At 35.7% G+C, this 15294-nt stretch overlaps 1 protein-coding gene across 18 annotated transcripts in view; it reads left to right on the forward strand.

Moving 5' to 3' along the window:
- ZNF407 (zinc finger protein 407) overlaps window positions 1–15294 on the forward strand; it is a 346606-nt gene that overhangs the window by 249309 nt on the left and 82003 nt on the right. For all 18 annotated transcript variants that reach the window (XM_048940492.1, XM_048940485.1, XM_048940490.1 and 15 more), the window contains one exon: window positions 2502–2680. In XM_048940492.1, coding sequence (XP_048796449.1) covers window positions 2502–2680 — 179 coding nt within the window. The remainder of the gene's footprint in view (window positions 1–2501; window positions 2681–15294) is intronic.

Raw genomic sequence — 15294 nt, forward strand, 5'->3', positions numbered from 1 at the left:
GCTCTGGTTTAGCCTTACTGGAACACAGGCTTATTATTTTCAAAAGATGCTTTTATTTGTTTGCTGCTGTAATATAGAGAGGAACTCAAAAACAGACAGACTTTATTCAAACAATTTCCTTTGTGCTGGGCTCTACATTGCCACATTTCAGAACAAAGGGAATCTTTATCTCAAAGTTTATAGACTCCTGGAAGCTAATTTTATAGCACAAAGCCTGTCAAATGTTTAACTATCATCACTGTTGCACTAGTATAATATTTTAGTTAGATGTTTATCGTGGCATAGCTGTAATGAAAATAGAGTGCTGTTTAAAATCACAGAGCTCTGTGTTTAGTCATAGGAGATGCATGGAATTGGGTGGGGTTTTTTTGTCATACATATAATAACACATTTGTACAGTACTTGAGGATTGCTAACAAAACAGATGAAGTGCATTGAATAATTAAAAAGTATTTTATATGGAGTACAATTTTGTCATGTCGTATTTAAGGGTATCACTTGGCTTCAGAAGTGCTTGGGTTTGCCAGTTGTTACCTTCCTGGTTTACTTTATGATTTCAATTGCTGCATTGCAACCTAATATGAGAGGCCATCTCAATTCCTCATTTTGATTAAGCCTTTCTGGGCTCATCACGTAGAAAAGTAGATTTTTTATTTATTTTTTTTTAATTTTGATTTCCCACACTGGATATATCAGTATGTGGGCATGTTTAGGCACAGAATTTTACTGATGGCTAAATAAATGAGACTTTAGGCTTGCTCCATTTGAGTGGCTGAAGCAAATTCACAAATCAAAGGAGATAGGACTGGCCTTTTATGACTTGAACAGACTGGGTTTTCTTCACAACTCTTACATAGGTTTCCACAGATCCTTTATATATTTCACAGAAATATTTCAAAGCAAAAAGTTTTATCTTTCCTGAACGTACTATGAGAGCTGAACTAAAAGGACACAGATATTTTATTTCAGATTTGTATGCTCTACTTTAATCCACTGCCCTTTAAAGTATAACCCATGATAGAAGGTTACCAGATTGTCTCCTGCTTTCATTGCAGTGTACGCTATCCATTTTTTTAATAAAATACATGTTCCACTTTAAGAACATTTATGAACACTGTAATTTTTTCAGGACTGAATTCTGAAAGATGCCAAGGACCAATATTTCCCGTATTTTTCAGTGAACATAAGTGTCTTCCCTGACATTCTTAGGAGTCTGATCATTATACTAGTATATAGCAGATGGAGATGACAGAGGGTGAGCTTTGGCAGCACCGTAAGGCAGATATCATCTTTACTATGACCATCTCCAATGGAGAGACAAGCACTCCAACAGAACTTCAAGCTGCTACTTCCAGTTTATAATGGGGGTCCTTTTTTAGGTGCTCGTTACTGTGATATTTGTAACAATGACAAGTAAACAATTGCTTGCTCAAAATACTACCACTGTCTGTTTGAGTGTTTATGAATGCTTGGTTGTCTGTTCTTTTTTCTGTTAAGCTAAATTAATGTTCTTAATTTAAAATTAATAGTGTCTAGTGCTATGAAATTCTACAGAAGAAATTGTCGTACGTAGACCGTTATTTCAAGAATAATCGTTGGTTATTTCTGCTAGAAATAAATGAAATTGCAGTATACCATATGTGGGTTTTATTGCAGATTTTGAGTAAGTAGGAAATTCTACTGCGAAATTTTTGATTAAGACCAACATTTTAAAGACTGAAAATTAAAAACTACTGTCACATCGTGGACCTCTTTGTATATACACAATAATTGTATGGTCTTTTTCTATTCACTTTTTCTCAGAAATATCATTGGAGGCATTTCATTGAAGTGCTTAAAACTAATTGTATATATATTCTGACTTTTATATATGAAAACTTTACTGATTGCACAGCTGTATTTCAGATGTAAATCACAACCTAAGAGGTGTAAACAGCTCACTTCTCTGTTATAGGAGAAGTTAATAAGGTGAGGTAGAAATCTGTGGAATATCCTTAAGAAAATCATTTGCAGAAATCCCTGTAGAGTCTAAGAACTTTGTAAGGCAGGTTTACCTGAGTATAGTTGGGTATACTATAGGTATCCATGCATTTCAGTAGGGAGGCTTATTCAGGGCCTAGAGCTCAGAATAGTTAACACAAACATCAGTTTTGCTATGTTAAAGAGTTTTGTTTAATTTCTCTCCATCACTGACTACCATCTAGAAAATTAAAAACAGTAAGACTTCTGCAAATGTGGGAACTGTTCATTTTGAAATGCTTTTGATTCTAATGTATTGTTCAGTTAACCTGAAAAATCTTTGGGAGCTTTCATACAAAGAACAACTTCCAGTCAGAATTTAAAGGAATGGAAGAACTGGGCAGATTAAGAAAAACGAGTGATAACCCATCTTCTGTTATATCACTAGATTTTATTTTCAGCTTGAATGATAGTAGTGAACAAATCTATACTGTCATTATATAACCTATTTCTTTTTTTTTTTTTTTTCCATTGCTTTTTAGATCTAACTGTGCTGAAAACATCCGTAAGCACATTTTGCATACAGGAAAGCATGAGGGAGTGAAAATGTATAACTGTCCTAAATGTGACTATGGAACCAATATCCCCGTAGAGTTCCGTAACCACTTGAAAGAACTGCACCCAGATATTGAAAATCCTGATCTGGCGTACCTACATGCTGGTAAGGTCATTCTTCTCTTGCTTACAAATTCTTTGCTTTTCTACGGTGAGCATGCTTAAATGATAGCAATAAGAAAGCTAGCTGTTTTGAAGAACATGACTTTAAAGTGAGTTTGGTTCTCTGCAAGTTTTCACAAGGGGTGATGGCCATGCATCAAGCACTGAAATCCATTCATGTTTCATAAGCAAGGTTTACAGTTCAATTCATGAACATCAGAAATGTGCTGTTAAGGTAATGCCTCATCCTGAAATTTTGTTGAAACTTTTTAGGAAAGTTTTTTTTTTTTTTTTTAACTTGTAGTAAACCCCTAAGAACAGAAAATCAAAATGTCTTAGGAATACAGTGGCAAAGGAATGTACTACTTCAAAAATCCCTATATTTCATTACAACAGAACAGTGTTTAGCATAAGAATATGGAACAGCAGAGATCCAACAATAACTTCCGTGTATGTTTTTGAGGCTTTACACTGGAGAGCATATATGAGAAAATCCCTGGAGGAATGCAAAAAAGGATATTGCTTTAGGAGCAGAATTAAAAGTTTGGGATGTTTTCTACTTAGGAAAAATGTATTTATATATTGCAGAGATTGTGAAGTTCAAAACAGGAGAGCAACAAAATCAATTTTTGGATCAAAAAAATGGGAGAAAACAGTTTAGTGGGAGGAGGCTAGGAACAATGGCAAACTTGAATGAAACTTTATCTTAATTCAGGAGACGCAGATAAGTTAGACATCACTGAGAGGATAGGTAAGTCAGAGGAGAGGAAGAAAGAACAGATGGTGAGAAGAAAGTGGTTGGAATTCACAAACTCTTCCCAAACAGAGGAGGAAGAAGCTTTGTGGGCCAAATCTTCCTTAATATGCAGATTAATCTTTTGTTGAAGTTTTGCTGTTAGTATTGTTCTGTCAGATTTGAATCTTCTTCTATAAGGAATTGTTTCATAATTTTTGAGTCACATACATGGGATGAAGATGACCTAGGGAGCTTTCATTCAGCTCTATGCAAGTGCGTGTGCTGAAGTTATTTTAAAACCTTTCACTCTTCTCAGAATGGCTGCTTACTTTCCTGACTAGAGGCAGTGTGTAATTTGTACCATATATTTCTATTTGCCAAGTATTCCACTTCATTTTGGAACCAATCATCAGGTCATGTCAGCATATGGTGGATAATATCTGGATGTGCAAAAAAGTGCCAGTTGGCAGAATACCAATTTTAAAATAGGTCAGAAAACTGATTGCATTTTGCCGTAGTTCTAACTAACATGAATGAACATTGAACTCAGCTTAAATCCAGACACTATAGGATTCTCACTGTCATAATCTCATGATAATATAACAACTAAAATGCTTTCAATAGACAAATATACCTTTCTCGTATGTGAAAGAGGTAACACTGGTACAACTACTGACATTTTTCTAAAACTTCAAAATCTGTGCATTGTTTGTTCAAAACTCCATTATCTAACCAAATTAATTGCTCGTTGCTTTGACAAGTGGAACAAGAGAAGGAGCAGTACCTATGGTAGAAGACAGAAATCGGTTCTCCAGCTGCTTTCCTCAATACTTTTTCTGCTTTCAAACAGCACTGCTTGGTAGTGATAATTTTAGTTTGAAGTAAATGTTTGCCATTTAGGAGCTTTTGTCTTATAGGCATTATGATACTATTATGATGCGTTATTTATATCCAAAGAGAAAAATATCTATGGATTGACATCTCCGTTATTCCACTGCAGAAACCATGGCATCTCACTACTGCGTACTGGTCTTGTGTGGCTATTAAACTGGCTGCAATGCAAAAAGTTCTTTGGAGAGAAGAGGAGCAGATTGCTAATTATTGTTTTGATCATGTTGAAGGTTATGCAACAATATCAGGCTTTTTTTCTGTATCATTTCTGTGCTGCGGAAGTAGTTCATATTAAAAGTGAACATGATCCTTGAGAACGAGTGCTGCTTTGGGATACCAGAATAACCCATTTTTTTCTGCATTACTATAATGGGCTTATTCTCTGAATTTCCCTTGTGCAAATTAGATGCAATGCTGACATAGTTCAAGGCAAAAAACTTCTGCTTAAAAAAGGCTTTGTTGTAGTCACTTATGTGATTATGGAACGGCTTAAGACATCGAACAGAAAACTTGGAGCTGTTCTGCTAATTTAGAATTAGGAGTCATGAACTATTTCTCATGTATTAAAAAAAAATCAAGGCAGGCAGATGAATTTATTGTATTTGGTATATCCATTCTTTCCTTGAAAGCAATCCTATGCTTGTGAAGCATTCAAATTATCCAGCATGCTCTGAGTGTGTCTGCCTCTCTGGGAGTATGCAGTGGTGGAGGATTGCTTATTCCTTTGGATCCTGGCAGAAGGAAAAGCATGAGCCACATCCCTTTGCTGTGCAGCCCTGTTCTGGGGTGTGCTTGGAAGAGCCTTGTGCTGCTGTGGAAAATTATAGGTGTCTCTGGGGTTGGGCATCCACAGAACAAAGATCATGATGATAGTGTTTTGGCAGTTTGCTGCCTACATGGTGATTGAAGGCTTAGTGCTCATGAAAAGTTACATAATTCATGACCAAAATGATAGATAGACACTTGATTATAGTGTATGAGTTGCTTCACAGGGAGAAAATATCAGACGTGAGCTACTCCTAATCTAGCTGAGAAAAGCCTAAAAAAATAGTTACTGACTGCATAGTCAGACAAATTGAAATCAGAAACAAGGTGCAAACACTTAAATATGAGTTTGATTGAGCTCTGACAGCAACTAGCAGAAGAAATTTCCCCTGTTCCACTTCTTTGAACTTTGAGAAAACTGGATACCTTCCTGGAAGATAGCTTTTAGGTAGGCCTGAGTTTGCTGGGCACGCTGCAATACTCATTTAAGATAATTTAATGGGCTTTGATGCACCAGAAATCAGGCTATTATCTGATAGTCCTTTCTGCTCTTAAGTCTTAAAACAGCCTGTTGGTAAGGGTTCCACCTGTGCATCTAAAGTGTGTAGGTGCTGGAATAGCTGAGGACACATGTAAATTCTCCAGCATGGTCTTCCTCTTGGAGATGACATTCCCATCATCGACACTGAATTCCTTCTCTCTGAGCTTGAAGTAGCTGTGGCTATCTGATAGATATATCTTCCTCTCTGATATGTAGTTTTAAACTCTTAATAAAATGCATAGGAACAGATAAATTTTTAACTTTAAGAGGTGTTAGAAGAATTCCTAGGAAATTCTGCTCTTCTGTTTGGCAATTCTCATGTTTTGTTATTGGCTTCTGAAGTCTGACATAAATGAAAACGACAGGTCAATTAAGCATCTGTTCAGCAAGCCAGGCCTACCTCCTGCTCTTTTTTTAGTTTGGGAGAACAGTTTTAGCTCTTGCCAGAGAACAATGAAAAAAGAGAAGTTTACAGCAAAATCACTTTTATTCATAAGTTTGAAAAATATTTTTTGAACTTTTTTTGAAGTTCAGTTTTCAAAAGGCTGTGCCTCCACACTTTCCTCTTTCCATTTCTTTACCTTTTGAGAAAGCAAGCCGTACCAGCAAGCTGCAACCTGATTACATCATCAACAAGGGACCAAATTGTGATGCTATCAGTTGTAACAGTTGCAATATTCATGAACGGAATTCTGAAAGTTCAAATAGTTAATCCCAAATAAAATTGTGATCTTTATCCCACTTGACAGCTACATTTATCAAATTATTAAGAGAAAAAATTGATTGCTAAAAGTTATGGTGTGATCTATTATGTGATTTTATCAAGGTATAACTGTATTACCAAGTGGAAACTGCAGACTTATTCAGAATGTGAATTGGACGCACATAAACTGATAATATATCAATTATACCAGTGTTCTAGAGATTTTCTATTTCAAATTTATTTTTTCCCTTATCTTTTTACGACCTCTGACTCTTTAGTCGGAAGTATAAAGTTGGAAGCAAATTAGGAAAAATAAAATAATAGTCTCTGTTTACTGTTATATTCTCTGAATTCATCGTGCCACAGAAATATAAATTCAGTGAATGCTATGGGTGAAATCATGGAAATGCGAATCAGTTAATTCCTTGTGCAGACACTTATTTCAAACATTAAGTAAAGCCTCCAAAGAATGGATAAACAATTTTATTTGAAAGCATATTAAACTTTGATATAGTTCTGCTCTTAGTCTTTATCACAGTTTAAATAAAACATTCTTCAAATGCTGTAATTTAAATCAATATTAAGAATCTGCCATTGCTAGATATAAGCAAATCAGGTAGAAGCCTTTTCTGCAGGAATACTGCTTGGATTGTTAGTCAGATAAAACATTATTTTTGATAGCTGATATACTTAAAAAAAAAAATAGAAAAAGAAAAGCAGCAGCAGCTCTGCTTCAAACAGGTTTGCTCTTGTCATAGCTATTAGTGCCAGTCTTTCAATAGCATGTCATGTTGATTGGCAGACACTCCCTTTCCTCTTTTGTGAAGAATAATAATTTTAGTGTGTGCTTGAAATAAAAACCTAGTATAAGTGATTTGCTGTTTGTAAAGGAGAAAGCTAGGTTCCTTGTAACCTATGTAGATTAAGTATTATTGTGTTTCAGGGAAAATTAATCTACATTTAAAAAAAAAAAACTAAAACGGGAGTCATTTTGATTATTTTTATATCTGTCTTCTGTTAGGAGGCATTGTATGCCTGGAAGAATTTCCCTAGCCACTGTCTCTATCTTGGTGGTCATGACCATGGAGTTGGTACTTTCCAGGTAGCCACTGACATGAAGAAAGATATGGTTTTATTTTTTTTTTTTCCTTGTCTAATATGTAGCTTTTGCTACTCCTATAGAAGGCCTTTGCTGTTCATTTCATGGTTCCTCAGCTGCTTTTCCTGAGGAGTCAGCATTTAGTGCTGCTGAGTGACATGAGAGTGCTGAAGTATTTTGATGCAAATATTACATCATCTAACATGCAAAAAAAACCACCACTGTTAACATTAGTAATACTGCATTAAGTGAACACTATTCTCAAATGAGTGAAGGAATGAATCTCAGTAGGAAAAAAATGTTTGGGATATAATTTTAAGAAAAAGGGAATTTTTTGTCTAGACCGAAGTCTGGAACTTCCCCTACTGCCTTTGATCAGTGGAAGGTTATGTTTGTCACATCATGCACTGTTTTTCTATCAGAAAATTTGATTTTGTGCTATAGGTTCATTACACAAGTACTTTTTGTAATCTATAGCACCAATGACACTCATAGTTGTAATCTGACATTGTTAATGCCTTTCTGCCCACGTCCCCCTGCTCAGGGAGTTTCCTGCCCCTCTTTATTCTCTGAAGGACCATCCCAATTTGTTATAGGTAGCTAGTTTTCTTCCAGAGTGACCTGTTAGAGTTTCCTTGCCCGTGTCTAAATAAATAATCTGGGGGATAGGATTCTGTGATAGCTCGTATCTGCTTTCCTATCGCTCTTCCTTGTGCTTTCCTGTTCCTGGGGAAGGAACACTTTGCCTCACCTGGGTGCCAGCTGTGCAGAAGATGAGAACAGAAATTCTCATCAGTTTTGGAATCATAAGATCATAGAATATATGGAACCCTTCAGGATCGTTGAGTCCAACTCCTGGTTCCACACAGAAACACCCAAAAATCAGAACACATTCCTGTGTCGAGTCCTAAAGCCAGCCTTGTATCTACCCTCAAAAGATCATCAGACAGATAGAGGTCTGCTTTGCAAATTATTTGTAATCCATTGCATGTTGCTGGTAGCCACATACTGCTTCCCTACTTGTGTTCACAAAGACTGTTGCCTTTGCAGGGATGTCAGATTTGCTAATGAAAAAGAGGTAATCTTACTCCAAGGTATTACTTGGAGTAATTACACTGATAGATATTAAAACCTTCATGAAGAACACGAGATGTATTATTGGCTATTTTCTGCTAAAAATAGAATATCCTAACATAAAACTTTTAAAGCAAGGCTTAAATATTAAATTAGAGAAGTAGAAGTCCCTTAAGATGAGGTAGCACATGTAGGAAGGCAAAGTATTGAATTCTGCCAGGAAAAGACAGTATGCATATTGGTATGTGGCAAATCTAAGTATTAATATGAAACACTTGTATTCAAATATTAATATATAAAAATTCTGAGATAAACATAAGAAGGAATACATTAGGCTCATCAAGAAAACTTTTGAAATAAAAAATAATGATGAACTTTGCAGAAGCATTAGAAAGTAAAGATGTATATTGTGCAGGAGTTATGCAGGATGTTTTGAAGTCTGGAGACTGTCCACCCATAAAATTATAAAATTTAATTTCTTTTCCTATGAGGAGAAATCCTTTTAAGAGTAGATCTCTTAGTGTATCATCCAGGGAAGTTATGCTGCGGTCCTAAGAAAGCTCTCAGTAATTGTGTTTATTAAGGCAAGCACAAGGTGTAAGATGCAACTTGGAGAATGGAAATGCTTATTTATAAGATAATATATAATATTATTGAAATGTGCTGTGAATTTATTTACCCCTGTGTATGTATAATATAAATATCTATACAGAGTTTTATAAGCATCATCCCTATTACAAACTAATTATTGAAGGACAGGGTTTAGTGGGAAATATTGGTGATAGGTGGACAGTTGGACTGGATGATGTTAGAGGTCTTCTCCAACCTTGGTGATTCTATTATTCTGTGATTACTTGGAGGATTGAACTAAAATGTACTTGCAAGACCTGAGAGCACACTATATTTCAGTGTGACGATATACCAGAGTTCACTTTGCCTACATAATACCACCACCTGTTGGCCTTTGTCAATGTGGCTGTTTATTATTTAGTGGGCACTAAATTTGCTATTGCATCTGAGGTGCTACCAGCATCTCAACAACATGCACAGAAAGAGTGTGCTCCTAATAAATCATTTAAATGATTATTATATACAAGTCTCTTTTGATTTACTTGCAAGCCATTGTCTCAATTTTCTGTTTTTTTTTTTAATTACAGAATTGTTTATCAGAAAATTTTGCTGCTACACAAAATGGAAAAAATAATATTAAGTAATTTTGCAATCAGAAATGTTTAAATGTATGTGGATAATGTTAGATACAGAAGGACTGAATCAAGCATTACTTGTGTACTTTACTAGATCAAGTCATTAGTGAGGAGGAGAGCCCTCAACAGTAATTGCTCCAATGAATCACAAATCATTGGCATTCCATGCTGATTTTTAAAATTTCTTTTGGGCTTTCTTTTTGTTTGCTTTCATTGATCCAACATATGCTGCACCGACATTCCATTAATTTCTTGACGTGGCATCTTGGATCTTGACCTTTTGCAAGCAGGGATGCCTTGTCTGTCTGGTACACGTGTTCTTTTGTACTTCTTCTAATTTCTACTTTACTTCCAATAGTTCTTCATAATTTTTCCCATCTTTTCATTTACCAGGTCTTTGGTACCTTTCAAATGCTAAATGCTCTCCCATATATCCTTAGTAACCATGCTGGATTTTTCTGTCCTTTTTAATATTTAGGTTTTATTGGATGAATGTAGATTGCACCTTTTCTAACTGTGCCTTAAATAATTGCCACTTAAGGGAATTAAGAAGTACAAGGGAAGGAAAATGCTGACCCATAGACTAAGCAGAAGGAAAAAACGTTCCCACTGGGTCCAATTTCCTAAGAAGGACCATCAGGATAGTGACTAGGACCTGAAATTATGGGCTGAATGACCTCTAAAAAATTATCAATTCAAAGAGGAGCTTGTCTGTAACTGTTTGCACTAAAGGAAATGAAGATAGGTAGAAGTCTCACAGAAGAAAGATTGTTTCAGTTTCTTGGTGAACATAGAAGAGCATGGTATGAAACCATCATGTAAATACATTGCATGCAGACTCTCTGTAATTCTTGAATCATGTCAAAAAAACAGAGGCAGATATTATCTCTAACTCCCAACATGTCAACTAGTTTATAAACCCTGGTTCTAAATGGGAAGATAAATGTACATCTTCTGAATTTAAGATATTTTATTCAGGTCTTGCATTTATTGGAAACAGTGCATGCTCATCAATATCTAACATCAAAGAAATTAGCTGTACAAAAACTGCTGCAGATCTAATACAGGTGTGTTCCTTCTCTGAGCCACTGCAGTCTGACTTTCATATAGTATTCACTGATAATACGAAAGGAGCTTGAAGTGAATGCAGTTTTCATGTAAATCGCATGGGAACCTGAGTATAAATGAAAACTTTTGGGCTACAGATAATACAGATTACTGACTGAGCTCCGCAATACTGGGTTAAAGACATTGCTGCTTCTGTAGAGATATGGGCTGTGAGAAGTAGTAGTGCAAGACACTGGGAGCAAAGCTGCTGGACAGGTTTCTGCACGCTACTTAAGAGGATTTTTTAGGTACTAGAAGGATTGACTACTTCTCAACTTAGAATTTTAGAAACCTAGGGTTTTTTTCAGAAACTGGAATTTCCTTATCAACCAGTGTATGTTGAAAATAGTTGGTTGCTGTATGGTTTTTAGGAATATAATGGTGTTGCAGAGGTGGTCAACATGCTTAAAATGTTAAAAAGACTACCGTATGGCAATCTAAGCTATGTTTCAACCTCCTTCATGACTTGCCAAAATGGTACTTTTTAGTCTAAACAGTAATAGCAGGTAAAACTTTTCAGAACAAAGTTTGTCAAAGATTTAGAAGAATTGGTCTGTTTTGAAGTGATAGCATTCAGAGGGAACTTTTGAGATTAAATTATTTATTGATGGGGGAGGGGGAAAGATAAAACCTTGGTCATCTAGTTGTCTCAAGAGACACTGAAAATTTTTAGGGAAACATTTTTTATTTAACATAAATTTCAGATTCAGGGTATGTATTTGCAATGTAGATATTTTCAGAACACTTCTAAGAGGACAGTGGAAGGGAGGCATCAATTGCAGAAGGATTTGGTCAGGTTGGGGATACTTGCTACACAGAGAGTAAATCAATGCAACTTGTGAGCAAAGTAAAGTGTTTGAGGATCTCAGGAAAGCAGAGAGAACTAATGATATTTTGATGTGTGCTGACTGGAGAGATTGGGACAAATCATTCAGAAAGTATTTCAGCTCTGTTATCATCTTCTCACTAGAAATGGAAAGGGGAGGGAATAGCTGCCCACAGAAGCTATGGTGCCCCATCCCTGGAGGCACTCAAGGCCAGGTTGGATGGGGCCCTGGGCAGCTGAGCTCATGGGGGCAGCCATGCCTATGGCATGGGATGGGGTGGGCTTTGAGGGCTCTTCCTACCCAAGTTGTTCTGTCATTCTATGATCTGTTTGGAATTTTTACAAAACTTTTTTTTATCAGTCTGTATAATTTTCCTTTGCTTAAATTAAAAGTGCAGCTGTTTTTACTTCATAAGAATTTTGAAAATAAATACCTTTATTTCATAAAAATGTTAAAGAGGTAAACTAAGATGTTTCAATTATTTACTCCAGTATTTTTTGGAGAAAATCAATGTATTTGTGGTCTGATTTCTTCTGATGCCGATGGGCAGAAAAATGGGTGTCCTTGGAAAATGTAGAAATAGGTTTGTTATAGAAAGAAATTGTACCTTAGTTTAAAATGCAATGTGTTTTGATAAAGCTCTAAGTACACTTGAATTTAACTCTTATTAACATAACAGAGCGTTACACTACATTTCTCAAAGCAGTTCTGTTTTTCTGAATGTGGTTGTGTCCGTTTCACAGGCTTCACAAGATATCCATGTGTAAATATTGGTAAGCATTATTATCAGCTGTTTTGTTTTACTATTTTAGTTTTTCACATTCTGTCTCGTATTTCCAGGAAGTGGTAATTGTCACATATACACTTACATGAGAAAAATTCGTGGAAGTAGATTTAAAGAAGAAAGAGAGAATTGCTAGTAGACTTTGTCTATATGGACTGAGTTAAACCAAACTATAGTCCTCATTTTTCATGTATTTCTGAATGTAAGTAGACAACTATTAGCACTTAAAGGCATAGGTCACATACTTATACCAGGTTTCTTTTTTTTTAAGAGTGTTTAGAGGATGTATTCTAAGCTTTTTTTTAGTAAGTCTGATTTGTTTTGGAAAGCCCACATTATCTGATTCTTTTATATTTATAATTAAAATTTTCAAAAGAATAAATAAACATGATTTCTGAAATTCTGGTGAGGAAGTACAGTGTTGGGTATAAGAAAATGCAGTGTTGAGAATAGAAAGAAATAGAGCCAGGCCAAGTTACCAGTCTGCATGTTGTTGTGTTGTGCTGAAACATTACCCTCTGCAACAGTATGGATTGTACAGAGCGAGATGTGTTCCAACAGTTGAAAGCTTTAGGCTTCTAAGATGCTTAGAACTAAAGGCGGTTATTGTTCCAGTTACATGAGGTAGGTGATAACTTAAATTGCTTATTTTCATTTTCTGGTAGACTTCTATTTTTCACTCTTAACATTCAGAAATGAGGTTTTAAGTGTGTTGAACTGTTATGAATGTCCTTCAGCAAAATAAGGACTGTGAATTTCTAAGCGATACTGAGTTTCTGATGATATTGGGAGATGGAATTTGGGTAGGTGTTTAATTTTGTAAGGTAGAACCTGTAATAGATATATCACGAAACCTAAAACTGACTTTATTTCATCTATTGCATTCAAGCACACTCATTTTGCCATATAAGTAAAGTAGTTTCATACATTGCTGAAAGTATATGTGACAAATTTCTGTATTTTCATGATTTGGCTTAATTTTTATCAGAACCAAAACTTCTTTGGCAATTTTTCTATTTAAAGGCTTGCTAATCTGCATTGATTTCTTAGTTTGGTATGGAATTGTGGCTGAAAAATACAGTACATCACTGCCTGTTCTATCACCTGACAGCGACTGATAAAGCATCCGTGCAGAAAGTGTCAGAAAAGGTTAATATTTATTGATTTTATGGCGCTACAACCAATGTAGTTTTGCCATCAAAGATGTATGGCCACCAGCAATGGAATCTGTAAAATTACAGGTTGGGTGCTAGTTTTTATTATAACCTATGCCAGTATTCTGGGTTTAAAAAATGACAGATATTTAATTTAAGACAAAAGGCTTTGTACATGCAGCTACTATGTACCTGGAACAGGAGTTTTGCATTCTAAAACGAAACCCAAGCACTGTGCTTGAGAGCTTAAGGGTGAAAAAAACACACATCCTTGCATTGCAAATGACAATCACATTTAGCCTTTTCATCCACTTAACTACATGCTATTGATCTGTAGAAGGTGCCCAAGCAAGTGATAGCTGAAATTATGAGCAATAAAGGGCTCGCTTCTTCAAACAAAAAAGTATATAATTAGACAGAGAGGAGGAGGGAGCAGAGCCTGTGTTTGGTTTTAGAGACGTTTAAACAAGATGGACTGAGTGCAACAGCATTGTATAAGTGTACGCCACGAGAAATCTGGTTGCCTTGAAGCATAAATCCATGGTCTGGTTGCAGCTTGTGTGTAAAAATTAGGCGTGCACTCCAGCCTTTACATTTATCTCCATCAAGATTTGCCTGACAGAAAGACAATCAGTTGGTTTGCTTACATCAACCAGGGAGAGGAAAATCTTGCAAAGCTTTGGTTCTTCTAAATGCATCCCCAGTTTGCATTTTTATTCTATTTTTCATTTAGCTGACTCCCGATATCAACTTCTACATAACTGATAGTTCTATTGATATTTCCAGAAGGTTTTCAAAAAGACAGAAAAATACTTGCTGGTGTGCTGAAAATTAGTCTACTAAAACACATACAGTTGTACAAAGACTTTGCACAGGGAGGTTTGTGAGCAATGGGGGCCAGATCCAGCCCCATGTTTTAAGAATTCCTGTTTAAAGAATACACACTGCAGAAGACTATTTTTTTTATGTTTAGTTTTGCATGCAGATTTTTCTCAGCAACGATGGGTTTGGTTTTGAACAGAACCTGATGATAATTCAGCAGCTAGAAACTCTTATTTTAACCTGACCGGTAGAATGAATTGTGTGGCATACAGTAAACGTGCTTTAGATCGCCTCTTGTCTGTACCGCAGTTTTCTGTGGAGCTTTATACCACCAGTTTGTCTGGCTTCCTTTTCCCCAGACAGCTTACCCATTTTATTGTGCTCATTTAGAGGAAAGAAAAACTGTTTGTCTCCTTGAAAGGCAAGAGAACAGTGAGTGGAAAACTACTTTTATAGCTAAAATACCATTATAATATACGGCAACTAAAATTCTAAAATTGAAAGGGAAGATACAAGAGAAATTCTTAAATCATTGTTTTAAAACCAGTGACAATTTGAAATATTCCCATGAAGATTCCTATTTTTTTTTTTTGCCTTCCTCCGTTGAGCTTAGTAAAATGTGATTTTTAAAATGATTGTTAAAATAACTTGTTTAATTTCAATAACTCAAATAAGATCCATTCCTCATATAACTCCACCTTTTTTATTTTAATGACTGTGTCATTAATCTAACATTTTCCATTTTTATTGTGCTTCATTTTTCCCCCTTCTGATCGCTTTAAATTATGACTCTGAAATGGCACGCATTCAGCGGCAGCATGCTCTGCCTGCCTTTTTACATCTCTCTCACCCCTTTCGTCCTCGTGTTTTTAACCTTCTGCACAGCCAGGTGCCAACAGCATTGCGGCTG

This window comes from Lagopus muta, chromosome 3 (genome assembly GCF_023343835.1).
Source record: "Lagopus muta isolate bLagMut1 chromosome 3, bLagMut1 primary, whole genome shotgun sequence".
Taxonomy (NCBI): domain Eukaryota; kingdom Metazoa; phylum Chordata; class Aves; order Galliformes; family Phasianidae; genus Lagopus; species Lagopus muta.